Source organism: Pongo abelii, chromosome 8 (assembly GCF_028885655.2).
Source record: "Pongo abelii isolate AG06213 chromosome 8, NHGRI_mPonAbe1-v2.0_pri, whole genome shotgun sequence".
NCBI lineage: Eukaryota > Metazoa > Chordata > Mammalia > Primates > Hominidae > Pongo > Pongo abelii.
In genome coordinates, this window is record NC_071993.2 from 430,694 (window position 1) to 447,705 (window position 17,012).

The following is a 17,012-nucleotide window of genomic DNA, read 5'->3' on the forward strand; positions in this document are numbered from 1 at the left end:
TTTCAGTAGAGATGGGGTTTCACCATGTTGGCCAGGCTGGTCTCGAATTCCTGACCTTGTGATCCACCTGCCTCGGCCTCCCAAAGTGCTGAGATTACAGGCGTGAGCCACCACGCCCAGCCCACTCTGCCTTTTAAGAAAACTTACACCATTTATATAAAAGTAAAATTGACACAGCCTTGAGACTTTTGAGAAAGGTGGACAACCATCTCCCCAGAATGTCTTCTCATAACTCTTTACAATCTTTCATTCCCCACTCCCACCTACCTCTTCCAAGAGACCTGAAAAATAATATGATAGACACTCAACAGAATAGCAGCAAACCAAACAAACAGCATATGACATGGATGATACAGCTTGACCAGTGGTGACTAATAGGACACGGATGATACAGCATGACCAGCGGTGACTAATATGAAATGGATGATACAGCATGATCAGCGGTGATTAATATGAAATGGATATAGCATGACCAGCGGTAACTAATATGACATGGATGATACGGCTTAACCGGCGGTGACTACTATGACAAGGACGATACAGCATGACCGGCGGTGACTACTATGACACGGACGATACGGCCTGACCGGCGGTGACTACTATGACACGGACGATACGGCCTGACCGGCGGTGACTACTATGACACGGACGATACGGCCTGACCGGCGGTGACTAATATGACACGGACGATACGGCCTGACCGGCGGTGACTAATATGACACGGACGATACGGCCTGACCGGCGGTGACTAATATGACACGGACGATACGGCCTGACCGGCGGTGACTAATATGACACGGACGATACGGCCTGACCGGCGGTGACTAACATGACACAGATGATACGGCCTGACCGGCGGTGACTAACATGACATGGATGATACAGAGCATGACCGGCAGTGACTAATATTAAATGGATGACACAGCATGACCGGCAGTGACTAATATGACACGGATGATACAGCATGACCAGCGATGACTAATATGACATGGATGATACAGCATGACCAGCAGTGACTAATATGAAATGGATGATACAGCATGATCAGCGATGATTAATATGAAATGGATACAGCATGACCAGCGATGACTAATATGACATGGATGATACAGCTTGACCAGCAGTGACTAATATGACATGGATGATACAGCATGACCAGCAGTGACTAATATGACACGGATGATACAGCATGACCAGCAGTGACTAATATGACATGGATGATACAGCATGACCAGCAGTGACTAACATGACATGGATGATACAGCATGACCAGCAGTGACTAACATGACATGGATGATACAGCATGACCAGCAATGACTAACATGACATGGATGATACAGCATGATCAGCAGTGACTAATATGAAATGGATGATACAGCATGACCAGTGGTGACTAATATGAAATGGATGATACAGCATGATCAGCGGTGACTAATATGAAATGGACACAGCATGACCAGCGGTGACTAACATGACATGGATGATACAGCTTGACCAGCGGTGACTAATATTAAATGGATGATATAGCATGACCAGCGGTGACTAGAATTACATACCAGAGGGACAGGAATTCAGGTTAACATTTAAAAGTGAATTAATGTCAAACACAGTATAGAATTATGGGAGTAGAACCGCATGTTAACCTTAGGAGACATAGAAAAGTACTGACAAATTCAAGATAAAGTAACTCAACAAACCAGGAATAGAAGGCAATTTCCTCAACCCGTTAAAGCACATTCATGAAAAGCCACGGCTAATATTGTATTTAATGGTAAACAATAGAAGGCGTTTTCCCTAAGATGGAGAACAAGACAAAGATGTCCCCTCTTGCCACTTTTATTCAACATTATCTGGCAGGTTCTAGCTAGTGAAATAAATTAACAAATTTAATAATAAAGACATCCAGATTAGAAAGGAAGGAATAAAAGTGCCTTTATTCATAGATGACATGACCTTGGATGTAGAAAATGGCAAGAAGTCCATCAAAAATGTTTTGCATTACTAAAAAATGAGTTTGATGAGGTCACAGGACACAAGATATACATATACTAGCAATAAACAACCTGAGAATAAAATTAATAGTTCCATTCACAATAGCATCAAAAACATAAAACACTCAGCCAAACTTCTAACAAAAAGGTACAAAATGTGTACACTGACAACTATAAAACATTACTGAGAGAAATTAAAGAAGATCCAAATAAATGGAAACTAAATAAATGGAGATAGATTCATGATTGTGAATTGGAAAACTCAGTATTATCAAGAGAGCAATTCTTCCAAAACTGTTCCATTAATTCAAGGCACTGCCTAATAAAATCCCAGAAGGCTTTGTGTGTGTGAAATTGAAAGCTTATTCTCAATTTTATCTGGAAATACAAAAGACCTACAACAGCCAAAATAATTTTGAAAAAGGAAAACAAAGTTGGAGGACTTCACTATCTGATTTCAAAACTTTACATAAAGTCACAGTAATTAAGGCAATGGTATTAGCACAAGAATAGATGTATACATCAAAGGAACAGAATTAAACCCAGAAATAAACTCTTATATTTACGGTCAATTTATTTTTGACAAAGGTCTCAAGACAATTCAGTAAGAGAAAGGTAGTTTTTTGTTTTTTGTTTTCCAACAAATGTTGCTGTGGCAACTGGGTACCCACACACCAAAAAGAAAAAGCATGGGGGGAAAAATCCTCCAAACCAAACCACAACAAACAAACAAAAATCCCACTTAGATCCCTACTGCACACATAAAAATTAACTCAAAATGGATCACAGACCTAAATGAAAGAACAGTAAGACTATGAGACTTCTAAAATTTCCAAAAAATCCATAAAAATTAGTAAACTGGACTTCATTAAAATAGAAAACTAGTAAGTTTTAAAAGATGATTATCCCCCTCTAGCTAATGTAATAAATTACCTTGATCTTAGTGGCTTATAACAACACACGTATCTATTATCCTACATGATGGAGAAGTCAGAAGTCAGAAGTGTAAAATCTGAGTGTCAGCAGAGCTAAGTTCTGTCTGGAGGCTTCAAAGGAGAATCCATTTCTTTGCCTTTCCCAACTTCTAGAGGCCACCTGTGTCCCTGACTCATGGCCCCTCCTCATCTTTAAAGTCCATCACTCCAGTCTCCAATTCTTCCTTTTCTCTTGTAAGGACCTTCTTGATTACAGTGGGTCCACCTACTTAAACCAGGATAATGGTCCCATATCAAGATCTTTAAATTAATCATAGCTGCAAAATCCCTTTTACCACTTAAGGTAACAGGTTCATAAGTTCTGGGGAGTAGGACCTGGGTATCTTGGAGGAGGGTCATTATTCTGTCTGCTACAGAACAGTTTGTCCTTTCACTGAGAAACTTTACACCTGTAAAAATCTTATATTCAGATCATATAAGGCACCTATAACCCATAAGATGACAACCAACCCATCTTAAAACATGAGCAAAAAATCTGGACAGACATTTTACCAATTAACATATACAAATAGCTATGAATAGGAATTAGCACATTAAAAGATGCTTAGCATCATTAACTGTTGCAAAGTAAATACACAATGATGTACCATTTCACATTAATTAGAATGGCAAAAATAAAAATACCAAAATACCAACTGCTGGTCATGATGTGGAGAAACTGGGATGTTCGTATACTGCTGGTCAAAGCGTAAAATGGTGCAGCTATTTTGTAAACAATTTGGCAGTTTTTAAAAAGCTAAACCTAAACTTACAATATGAGTCAATCATTTTACTTGGCATCTACCCAAGATAAAGGAAATTATATGTATACACAAAGATATGTACATAAATGTTGAGAGCAGCATTATTTATAATTGCTGGAATACTGGAAACAATGAATAACCAACTGGTAAATGAACAGAATGTGTTATATCCATCTAATAGAATATAATTCAACAATAAGAAGGAATAAACTACTGATGCATGGTACAGCATGGACTTCAAAACAGGTGAAGGTGTAGAGAAGCGTGGACATTTTATGATTTTATATCATAAAATTATAAGATCATAAAAAACTAAACACCATAAAATCATAAAGTATTCTATTTTATATTCTAGAAAATTTGATTTCTAGGGTCCTTTTTCATAGAGCTAACCTTTCATCTGATATCATTTGCAATCAGCCTAAAGTACATTCTTTAGCATGTTTATAGTGTAGTTCTGCTGATAACATATTCTCTCAGATTTCATGTTTGTGAATGTGTCGTTTCATCCTTGTTTATAAAGGAGATTTTCACTGGATATGAGTCGACAGGCCTTTCTTCTCCTTTTAGTACTTTAAAAAATGTCTTTCCATGGTCTTCTGGTCTCCATTGTATCTTCACAGAAGTCACGCATTGTTCAAATGCTTCTCTGGAGTGTAACGTGTCTTTTTCTTCGGAGTCCTTTCAGGATCTCCTCTTAATCTTGCACTTTGACTATCACGAACTTGGATGTGATTCTTTTTATACTTGTTCTGCTTGGAGTTCACTGAACTTCTCGGGGCTGGACACAGGTGTTTGACATCAATCTGAGAAAATTTTGACTCATTTCTTCAAAGGCTCCTGCTCTTTTCTCTCTTTTCCTTCTTGTATTACAAGTATATTAACGTTGTGTCACAGGAGCTTGAAGTTGTGTTTGCTTTTCTTTAATTTCGGTTTCTCTGGTCTTCACTTTGGTTAATTTCTTTTCATCCCTCTTCAAGCTCACAGACTTCATCTTCCTTCTCCAACCTGTTAAGCCCACCAGCAAAATTTCTTCTCAGTATCATATTTTCCAGCTTTATAAAGATGTCTCACTTCTCCTTTCCAACTCCACATGTGCACAGCGTCCCCTATCATCAACATTGCCTACCAGAGTGGTATACTTGTCACAACTGATACTTCCACACCGAAACATCAACATCAACATCATTATCACCCAAACTCCATCGTTCACATCAGGGTTCATTCTTGGTGTTGTACAATATATGGGTCTGGACAAATGTATAACATGTATCCACCATCACAGTATCATACAGAGATCACATGATACTAAAAATCCTCCTGCTCTGCCTATTCATCCCTGCCTCCCCCTGGCCCCTGGCTGCCTCCCCCTGGACACTGGCAACCACTGATCTTTTTACTGTCTCCATAGTCTTGCCTTTTCCAGGACGTCATATAGCTAGAATCATACAGCAACCTTTTCAGATTGGCTTCTTTCACTTAGCAATATGCAATTTAAGTTTCCTCCATGTCTTTTTATGGATAGCTCATTTATTTTCAGCATCGAATAATATCCCATTGTCTGGATGTACCACAGTTTACTTATACATTCACCTACTGAGGGGCATTTTGGTTGCTTCCAAGTTTCGGCAATTATGAATAAGACTGCTCTAAATATCTATGTGCAGGCTTTGTGTGTAGACATAAGTTTTCAACTCCTTTGAGCAAATGCCAAGGAGTGTAATTGCTAGATCATATGGTAAGAGTATATTTAGTTTTCTAAGAAACCACCAAGCTGTCTTCCTAAAGGCTGTTCTATTTTGCTTTAAGACCAGCAATGAATGAGAGAGAATTCCCACAGCTCCACAGCTCCACATCTTCATAGGCTGTGGTGTTGATAGCATTCTGGATTCTGGGCATTCTAATAGGTGTGTAGTGGTATCTTACTGTTGTTTTAATCTGCATTTCTCTATGACATATGAAGCATCATTTCATATGTCGATTTGCCATCTTTTTATCTTCTTAGATGAGGCATCTGTTAATCTTTGACCCATTTTTTACTTATTCATTTTTTAAAGACAGGATCTCACAATGTTGCCTAGTCTGGAGCACAATTCCAAGATGCAATCCCACTACTGATCAGCATAGGAATTCTGACCTGCTGCATTTCCAACCTAAGCTAGTTCACACCTCCCAGGAGGTCACTGGGTTGACGCCAAACTTAGTGTGGACACCTGAGAGGCATACCTCACAACAACCCGGAACTCCTGGACTCAAGTGATCCTCCCGCCTCAGCCTCCTGAGTAGCTGAGACTACAGGCGCATGCCATCACACTTGGCTGGCCCCTATTTTAATCAGGTTGATTTGTTATTGTTGACTTTTAAGAGTTCCTTGTATATTTCAAATAAAAGTTATCATTTATGCCTTTTGCAAACATCTTCTCCCTGTCTGTGGCTTGTATTTTAATTACTTTAAGAGTCTTTGACATAGCAGAAAATGTTAATTTTTCTTGGAGTCCAGCTTATCAATTATTTCACACATTGCACCTTTGGTGTCATATCTAAAAAGTTATCATCAAACCAAAGTCACCTAGATTTTACCTTATCTTCTATGAATTCTATAGTTTTGCATTTTACATCTGTCATCTATTTTGACAGGCAGAAATATTTCACCACTATACTAATGAGGACAGTGGCTCTGTGATCTAATTTTCTTTGCACGCGGATGTCCAGTTTTTCCAGTACCATCTGTTAAAAATATTGTGTTTGCTCCACTGTATTGCCTTTGTTCCTCTGTCAAAGTTTAGTTGACTATATTTTGTTACTGGCCTCTCTATTCTGTCCCATTGATCCTTTTGTTTGTTCTTTCACCAATACCACACTGTCTTGATTATCATCGATTTATAGTAAGTCTCGAAGTTGGATAGTGTCAGTCTTCAACTTTGTTCTTCTTTTTCAATATTGAAGTGGCTGTTCTGAGTCTTTCATCTCTCCAAATAAACTTTCGAATCAGTGTGTTGATATTTAAAAAAAAAAAAACAAAACTCGGGGTTTTGGTTGGGACTGCATTGGAAGGAAAACATCTTGACAATATTGTTTTCCTATCCATGAACATGGACTACCTATCCATTTAGTTTTTCTGTGAATGAGTTTTGTAGTTTTCCTCATAAGATCTTGAAAACATTTTGTTAGATTTTATGCCTAAGTATTTCATTTTGGGGAGTGCTACTGGAAATGTTTTAATTATTATTTTTAGTAGAGATGGGGTTTTGCCATGTTGGCCAGGCTGATCTCGAACTCCTGACCTCAAGTGTTCTGCCTGCCTTGGCCTCCCAAAGTGCTGGAATTATGGACATGAGCCACTGTTTATTTCAAATTCTACTTGTTCTTTGCTGGTAAACAGGAAATTCACTGAACTTTTGTATATTAAACTCAATTCTTTTGGATCTTCTACATAGGCAAACATGCCATCTATGAACAAAGTTTTATTTCTCTTCTCAATGAATATATATTTTATTGATTTTTCTTGTCATAATTGCATTAGCTAGGACTTCTAGTACAACATTGAAAAGAAGTAGTGAGAGGAGACATCCCTGTTTTTCCTGATCCCCTTTCTGGATCTTAGTGGGAAAAATTCTAGTTTCTCACAATTGGGTATGATGTTAACAATAGGTTTTTTGTCCATATTCTTTATCAAGTTGAGGAAGGTCACCTCTGTTCCTAGTTTGCTGGGAGCTTTTCTTATGAGTGTTAGATTTTGTCAAATGCTTTTTCTTTTTCTTAGCCTGTTAATGTGATGAATTACGTTAATTGGTTTTCGAATGTTAAAGCAGCTTTGGATGCATGAAACACATTCCACTTAGTTTTGGTGCACAATTCTTTTTTTTTTTTTTTTTTTACATTGTTGAATTTAATTTGCTAATATTTTGTTGAAGGTTATTGCATCTATGTTCATGAGAGATGTTTTCTTGTAATATTTTGTTCTAGTTTTGGTATTAAAATGATGCTGGCTCCATAGAATGAGTTAAGAAGTATTCCTCAGCTTTTATGTTCTGAAAGATATTATAGAGAATTGGTATAATTTCTTTTAGATGTTTGGTAGAATTCACCAATGAACCCATCTGGGCCTGGCACTTCCTGTTTTGAAAAGTTATTAACTACTGATTCAATTTAGCAGATATTGGCCTATAAAGACTGTTTCTTCTGTTCAAATTTTGGCAGATTCTGTCTTTAAAGAAATTGGTCCATTTCATCCACGTTATCAAATTTGTGGCCATAGAGTTTTTCATAATATTATCCTTTTAATGTCCATGGGATCTGTAGTTATGTCCCTTATTTCATGTCTGATATTGGTAATTTATCTGCTGTATTTCTTTTTCTTGTTAGAGGCTTATAGATTTTCTCTCAAAGAACCAGCTTTCAGTTTCATTGATTTTCTCTACTGATTTTCTGTTTCCAATGTATTGATTTCTGCTCTTTCATTATTTGTCTCCTGCTTACTTAGAATTTAATTTGCTGTTCTTTTTCTAGTTTTCTAAGGTGGAAGCTTATTGATTTTAGATCTTTTTTAACATATGCATTTAAAGCTATAAATTTCCCTATAAACATTACTTTCATTGCATCTCACAAATTTTGAAAAGTTTTCATTCTCATTTACTTCAAAATTTTAAAGAAATCTTCAGATTTCTTTTTGAGCAATGTATTATTTATAAGTGTATTGTTTAATTCCTAGTATTTTCCAGTCATCTGTTATTTATTTCTGCTTTATTGTGGTTGAGAACATACTTGTTTGATTCCTATTCTTTTAAATTTGTTAAGGTGTGTTTTATGGACTAAAACATGGTATATCTTGGTGAATGTTCTGTATTCTGTTGTTGGAGGAAATAGTCTATAAATGTCAATTATATACCGTTGACTGAGGATGTTGTTGATTTCAATTTTGTCCTTACTGATTTTCTGGCTACTGAATTGGTCCATTTCTGATAAAGGGGTGTTAAAGTCTCCAACTATAATACTGGGTTAATTATTTCTCCTTGAAGTTTATCAGTTTTTGCTTTGACATTTTGATGCTTTCTTAGGCAAAAATACATTTAACGATTGTTTTATCTTCTTGGAGAATTGACCCCTTTATTATGTAATAGTCATCTCTGGTAACTTCCCTTAATGTAAAGCCTGCTCTGTCTGAAATTAACATCACCACTTCCATTTTTTAAAATTAGTGTTGGCTGGGCATGGTGGCTCACGCCTGTAATCCCAGCACTTTAGGAGGCCAAGGTGGGATGATCACCTGAGGTCAGGAGTTCAAGACCAGCCTGGCCAACATGGTGAAACCCCATCTCTACAAAAATGGAAAAAAAAAATTAGCCGGGCATGATGACAAATGCCTCTAATCCCAGCTACTCGGGAGGCTGAGGCAGGAGAATTGCTTGAATCTGGGAGGTGGCAGTGAGATGAGATCGGGCTATTGCACTCCAGCCTGGGCCAAGGAGTAAGACTCTGTCTCAAAAAAAAAAAATTAGTGTTAACATTTATATCTTTTTCTATCCCTTTACTGTTGATCTATATATATATTTCTTTATATCTAAAGTGGATTTCTTATATAGCCATTATATAGTTGGGTGTATTTGGGCTGACATTGAAAGTGAGTAATGATATACAGTTGAATTAACATCTACCACATTTGTCACTATTTTCTATCTGTTGCCCATTTCTTTGTCTTTCACTCCTTTTCTGTTTTTGTTTTGTTTTGTTTTTTTCCTCATAGTCTTAGTTGAACATTTTCTATTTTCTTTCCTTTCTTAGCATAGCAGTTACTTTCTTTTTTAAGTGGCTGCCTTGGAATTTGCAATATAAATTTACAAGTAATCCAAGTCCACTTTCAAATGACACTATACTGCTTTCTGGATAATGCAAGCACACTATAATAACAAAATAATCCTAATTCCTAATTGCTCTCTCCCATCCCTTGTATCACTGCTATCATTCATTTCACTTATATTTAAGTGTGTGTATATGATATATACATAAGCATATAATCAAACACACTGTCGCTATCATGAATGAACTGTTATGTTAGATCTATTAAGAAAAATGGAAGTTTTTCTTCTACCTTCACTGTTCCTTCTTTGATGCTTTTTCTTAACAGTCAAGGTCTTGCTCTGTTGCCCAGGCTGGAGTGGAGTGGCATCATTAGAGCTCACTGCAGCCTTGAAAAGGATCCTGGGCTCAAGTGACCCTCCTGTCTCAGCCTCTCAAAGTAGCTGGGACTACAGGTGTCAGCCACCATGTTTGGCTTTTTTTAAGAGACAGAGTCTTACTATGTTGCCCAGGCTGGTCTCAAATAACTGGCCTCCAGCAATTCTCCCGCCTTGGCCTCCTTGAGTGTTATCATGACAGGTGTGAGCCCCTGTACACAGACTGTGCTCTTCCTTTCTTTATGCACAGCTGAGTTACTGACCTCTACTATTTTCTCTAAAGAACTTTGAACACTTTTTGCAAGGAAGGTCTACCGGCAACAAATTTCTCAATTTTTGTCTGAGAAGGTCTTTACTTTTCCTTCACTTTTAAAAGATAATTTCACAGGGTATACACTTCTAGGTTAAAGGAATTTTTTTCCTCTCAATAGTTTAAATATTTCACTCTACTTCTTGCTTTCATGGTTTTTGAAGGTAAGTTGAACAGATTCTTATCTTTGATCATCTATAGGGAAGGAGATTACTCTGGTTTCTTTGTTGGGTTTTTTTTTAATCTTTGATACGCCATAGTTTGAAAATTTATGCCCAAATATAGTTTATTTTTGTCTTTTGTCATTGTTTTTACATTTATCCTGCTTGGTGTTTCTTGAGCTTCCTGAATCTGTGGTTTGGTGTCTGGCATTAATCTGAGGAAATTCAGCCATTACTGTTAGAAATACTTCTTCTGTTCCTCTTTCTTCTCCTTGTATTACCGTTCCGCATACTTTATGCCTTCTGTAGTGGTCCCATAGTGCTTGGATACTCTGTTCTTTTTTGCTTTTCAGTGTTCTCTTTGCTTTTCAGTTCTGGAGGTTGGAGTTGGATATTTCCTTTTCCCCAGGCCAGAAGGCTCTGATAAAACCCCACCAGGTTAGTCTCTAGTTAACTCGCTTCTCTGGAAGGTAGACCTAGTTAAGAGTGATCCTGCATATTTGAAAATGATTCCTATTCTCCTTCCCCTGTAGTAAGTATGAGGGAATTTTTCCCTGATATTTACTTCGAGAACCTGGTTGAGCTTTTGAGGGTACAACTCACAAAAGCACGGCCACGTATGCACAGGCCTCCTGGAGGTTTTAACTCTCAGACTTGGCCACACCTTACTGCAGCAATTTGTCAATTCCGATTCAGGTTTTCCAATCCCAGCGGGGTTTCCTTGGAGCTTTCTGCTCCAGTGTATGGTGATTCTCCACTTTACCTGTCCACCTCCACCCAATCTGGGGACAGTGGCTTGCCTGTAACCTCACGTCTCTTGCAGGTTTAAGAAGAGCTACTGAGTTTTCAGTTTGCTCAGCCTTTTACCTGTGAGGAGGGAGTGACAATTCTCAAGATTATCACGTACAGAACCTGAAAGTCCCCAACTCCATGGTAGTAAAGTGTCTTCCCTTCTTCTGGCTCAAGTATTAAAATATTTTCTTTTCGTTCTTTGACACATTTTAATTTGATTCCCTAAATACTTATAATTGTAGATTTAAAAACTCTGTCTTCTGTTGTATCAGACATTTAGACTAGCACCTTCCAACAGAATTATGAGAGTCCTGTATAGAACTTTAAACCTTCTTTGTAGCCTCATATATATAAATATATAAACAGGTACAATTAATTTTACTAATATATTTTTAACTTAAAATGCTCATACTATACTTTCAATAAGAAATACAAAAAAAATTTTCTATTTTTTATATTAACTGATGTCTATCACACAGCGAATTCAGTTCAGACCGGGCACACTTCATGTGCTCAGCCGCCACATGTGGTGAGTGACAGAGACCATCGGGCATGTATGTGCACATTTTACTGCCTTTTTCTTGACCACAGATTCTACCTCCGGTTTCTGTGTATGCAGTGATTATTTGCTGAATATAACACATTGTGGGTAACGTGTTGAGCACACTCAGGATCCTATAAACTTCTTTGGAAGCTTTCCAGCTCTTGTTTTAGCAGGCAGCGCAGGCCCTGCTGGGTCATCGTGACCATGGGCAGGCTTGGATTGATCTGCTTGCTGGTGTGGACCTGTGGAGAGCTCCGCCTCCTGGACATGGTAGGGTGGCCATGCTCCGCCTCCTGGACGTGGTAGGGTGATGCGCTCCACCCACACCTGAGCTCTCTCCGAGCTCTGCCTCCTGGACATGGCAGGGTGGCCATGCTCCGCCCACACCTGAGCTCTCTCCGAGCTCCGCCTCCTGGACATGGTCAGGTGACATGCTCCGCCCACACCTGAGCTCTCTCCGAGCTCCGCCTCCTGGACATGGTCAGGTGACATGCTCCGCCCACACCTGAGCTCTCTCCGAGCTCCGCCTCCTGGACGTGGTCAGGTGACATGCTCCACCCACACCTGAGCTCTCTCCAAGCTCCGCCTCCTGGACATGGTCAGGTGACGTGCTCCGCCCACACCTGAGCTCTCTCCAAGCTCCGCCTCCTGGACATGGTCAGGTGACGTGCTCCACCCACACCTGAGCACTCTCCAAGCTCCGCCTCCTGGACATGGTCAGGTGACGTGCTCCACCTACACCTGAGCTCTCTCCGAGCTCCGCCTCCTGGACGTGGTCGGGTGACGTGCTCCACCCACACCTGAGCTCTCTCCGAGCTCCGCCTCCTGGACGTGGTCAGGTGACATGCTCCACCCACACCTGAGCTCTCTCCGAGCTCCGCCTCCTGGGCGTGGCAGGGTGACATGCTCCGCCCACACCTGAGCTCTCTGTGCCACGGTCTGCAGGTGTTCTCCAGGCAGAGGGCATTCTCCTGCCCTCAGGTTCCGGCTGGCACAGCTGTGGTCATAGACTAAAAACAGCCATCTTATTCGTTTCGTGCAGTTTTACAGTTGTTTACGGCAGAGGTGTGATTTGGGTCCCTGTTATCTCATCATGGCTAGAAGCAGAAGTTTTGGCAAATTATTCTTACCTCTTTACATTTGAAAACTAAGGGAAAGTTTCACCCATGGAATATTAGCATTGCGACAATCCTAATGAGTTTCTCCAGAAACTATGATCCTGGTCAGCAGCCAGTCATTTCATAGAAGATAAACTGCAGGAATATTCTCTGAAGAGCAATGAAACTGAGATAAGATCTAACCACTGTTACCAACAACCAAGAAAAATAGGTAAGAAAATGCAGCTAAGATTTTGTTCAAGCAAGCAGGGTAAATAAACATGCAGGCTACTGCTAAGCACAAAATAGCTGGGAGTAAAAAATTTTTATGATATTGACATTTATGATTGTACAAAACTGCCCCATGTGATATCACGAGGGCTCCTGATGAAAATTTACAAAAGGTGTTTTATGGTTTATATAAAAATGCTAGTCAAATAAATCCAACTATTTCACAAAAATAACATTTCAAATAATATTCTTTTGTATTTTGCAAAGACATCTGTACAATGAGGTTATTCATCACGCATGACCCAATAACATTTCTCAGCGGTTGGATTCAATACGAGAAATAAGCAAGCAAATAACCACACTGCTTCTTCCATTTCAAACACATCGTTTCTCTTATAAAAAGTGGTCAAGAAAAATGCCTGTTGCCTTAAATAACCGGTTAGTGCCAAGAATTCGGTTTAAAATATTTCAAGTGGGTTATCCTTTTAAGTCCATTTTGTTAGTTACACAAAGAACACATATAAATAAAATTTTTTACCATATTATAAGCTTTGGCAAATTATAACCATAAACTAAACGAAAAGGATTAAGCATTTTTTTTTTTTTTTTGAGATAGGGTGTTGCTCTGTTGCCCAGGCTGGAGTGCAGTGGCACGACCATGGCTCACTGCAGCCTCAACCTCCCTGGGCCCAAGTGATCCTCCCACCTCAGCCTCCCGAGCAGCTGGGACTATGGGCACACACCACCATGCCTAGCTGATTTATTTTTTGTAGAGACAGGGTATTGGAATGTTGCCCAAGCTGGTCTCAAACTCCAGGACTCAAGCAATCTGCCTGCCTTGGCTTCCCAAAGTGCTGAGGCTATAGGCATGAGCCACCATGCCTGGCGTAATCATTTTTAAAGAGTCTCTATTTATTATTGTTATTTTTTCCTAATTGAGATGGGGTCTTGCTCTGTTGCCCAGAGTGCAACAGATGGAGTGCAGTGGTGCCATCTCAGCTCACAGCAACCTCTGTCTCCCAGGCTCAAGTGATTTTTCCACCTCAGCCTCCCAAGTAGCTGGGACTACAGGTGTACACCACCAGGCCCAGCTAATTTTTGTACTTTTGGTGGAGACAAAATGTACAGAAGGCATTTTGGTACATTTTGCCATGTTTTCCAGACTGGTCTTAAACTCTTGGGCTCAAGCCATACGCCTGCCCTGGACTCCCAAAGTGTGGGAGTTACAGGCATGAGCTACCGTGCCCAGCCCCTAATTACGTGCTGTGGCTTAATTTTAAAATAAAGAAAGGGAGGAGCCGAAGGGAGCACGTTGGCAGAAAGAGCTCCCTTGCCAACAGCCTTGCTAGCACGGCGTTCACTCCCTTGCCTGCTGGCACTGTGCTCTTTAGATGAAGAACAAGTATATGTAGATGAAAAACAAAAACAACTTAGGACCACCTTGTCTCTACAAAAACTTAAAAATTAGCTGGGTGTGGTGGCATGCATCTGTGGTCCCAGCTGCTTGAGAGGCTGAAGTGGGAGGACCACTTGAGCCCAGATGGTCATGGCTGCAGTGAGCCAAGAGCTGCAATCATGACACTGAATTCCGACCATGGCGATAGAGCAAGACCTTGTCTCGAAACAAACAAAAAACAAAAAAAACCCCAAATTATGCACTATTTAAGTTCTATCCTATACATTTCAGTACTTTCATTTGTCAAGATACATAAAGGTGAATACTCAGGAGAAGCTTGGAATAATGTGGGCGTATGCTTGACCTCAGCTCTGATCTGAAGCACGTCCTTCTGTCTCACTGCTTGCCAAGACCAAGCTAAACTTCAAAAGTAAAAATACTCCCAAAAATATTGTACATTTTCAACTATTCATATTGTACCTTAAGTTTCTCTTGTAGTGGAGAAAAAAATGGTGTCACTTAAAGTGGTATGTAGCTTCAAAGTGGGATGTAAGGTGATTTAGGTCCTTTGAGAAGACAAGCTTGCAACAATGACATGAATAATGCTGGAATCAAAATCGCAAAAACTAAACACCAAATAACGTAGGTTCAATCCATGTTTCTAACAAGTATCTGGATAACTAAACTTTCTGCTTTACTTGGGTGTGAAGATCATGAGATGCAGTTTATAATTATTTGGGCAGAGAAAATAGAGAATTTGGGTAGCTACGTAAAATTCAAGATTAAATAAAAGCAGTATTACATAACAGAAATATAAATGGGCTACTACCTTCAGTAATTTAGATGAGGAGGTGGCAGGTCTGTGCACCAAATCTGATACACTGTTCTTGTAAATAAAGTTTTATTGGTACACAGCCATACCCACTTGCTATCACCCACAGCTGCTTTCACACTCCAAGGGCAGAGTTGAGTGGTTATGACAGACCTTATGGCCTGCAGGAACTAAAATACTATCTGGCAACTTGCAGGCAAAGTTTACGACCCGATTCGGGTAACTGCCTAAATTGTCCAATTCGCTTGTTCTAAAACAATACAACAAAATAAGACATTTATAAGAAGATTTGAGAACATGTATGCACCAGCCTAATCAGAAGAAAAGTCCAATTCCACCCAGAGGAGTACAAACTCTTCCCTTTTCCCTACAAAGAATTAAATGAATAAAATTGTGTGAGATTTTACTGGTATGTATCATATGTATGAGTCTTGATGAAAAGTTAAAATGTGTATTTATACAGATACATAATAATGTTACTTTTCCTTCCACGTTTAACTCATACAGTTTTTAGACTTCTGGTTCACAAAATCTGCATTACTGCATCATTATTTTGAAAGCAAAAACCCCTGATTGCTGGGCTAGTGGTCAATTCTGAGGCACCCAGCACGTTCAGGAGGCCATGTCGGGGAGCGTATCCCTTACCTGGAGGAGTGTAGGCATCCATCGAGGTCTGCACGACCAGGGACCTGCGTTTGGAAGGCATAGGCACTGCCATCTTCCGCTCTTTGTGTTTGGCCAGAGCTGCCTGGACAGCTTCCGTGTGGACGTCTGAAACAGAGAGAGCTCAGTCACTCAGTGCTCAGCTGAGGTCCCAGAGGCCAAGCTGCACCCTCCTCTCTGTCCCTGCAGCACAGTTCATTCACCTTCTGAAACTCACCAACAGATGGGTGGGCGAGGAAAGAAAATCGGTGTTTATAATTCCAGTAAAAACATTAAAATTCATTCACAGACTTTTAATCATTCATCTTATTACCACAGAATCCATATCCATAAGCAAACACTGGCTGTAAACTGCACTGAGATTTATCTTTTTAGGGTGAATGGACCTTGATCTTTGGAGATCTCTTTGTAGGTCACACGCTGGAGCCTCCAAATCCTTTCACTGTGCTGCTGAGAGGCTGTGCACGCCTTGCACCCCAACTCACACAGCCATGGTCACAGCTCAGCTGAGCACCAGCCACAGGCCAGGACTGTGTTGGCTATTGACATGGTTTGGCTGTGTCCCCACCCAAATCTCAACTTGAATTGTATCTCCCAGAATCCCCATGTGTTGTGGGAGGGACCTAGGAAGAGGTAATTGAATCACTGGGGCCCGTGTTTCCCGTGCTATTTTTGTGATAGTGAAAAAGTCTCATGAGATCTGATGGTTTATTACAGGTTTCCGCTTTTGCTTCTACCTCGTTTTCTCTCGCTGCTGACATGTAAAAAGTGCCTTTAGCCTCCCACCACGATTCTGAGGCCTCCCCAGCGATGTGGAACTGCAAGGCCAATTAAACCTCTTTTTCTTCCCAGTCTCAGATATGTCTTTATCAGCAGCGTGAAAATGGACTAATACAACCATTAACACACTTTGTGGCTATGAACCCATTACATTCATTCCACACATTCACCAAGTGCCTCCTCTGTAAGTCCCTAAGGGCTGGGGATGCAGTGGTGATAAGGCAGACAGTGTCACGGCATCTCATGCAGGCCAATTCCTAACGGACAAGACAGGTGACAGACGGGGTAGAGAATTAAAGCAGAC

General features: G+C 40.0%; 1 protein-coding gene across 12 annotated transcripts in view; it reads right to left on the reverse strand.

Moving 5' to 3' along the window:
• DIP2C (disco interacting protein 2 homolog C) overlaps positions 1-17,012 on the reverse strand; it is a 407,784-nt gene that overhangs the window by 143,385 nt on the left and 247,387 nt on the right. For all 12 annotated transcript variants that reach the window (XR_010141456.1, XM_024253580.3, XM_063727460.1 and 9 more), the window contains one exon: positions 15,911-16,036. Coding sequence is in view for 11 of the 12 variants with exons in the window: in XM_024253580.3 (XP_024109348.1) it covers positions 15,911-16,036 (126 nt within the window). In the remaining variant the exon portion in view is untranslated. The remainder of the gene's footprint in view (positions 1-15,910; positions 16,037-17,012) is intronic.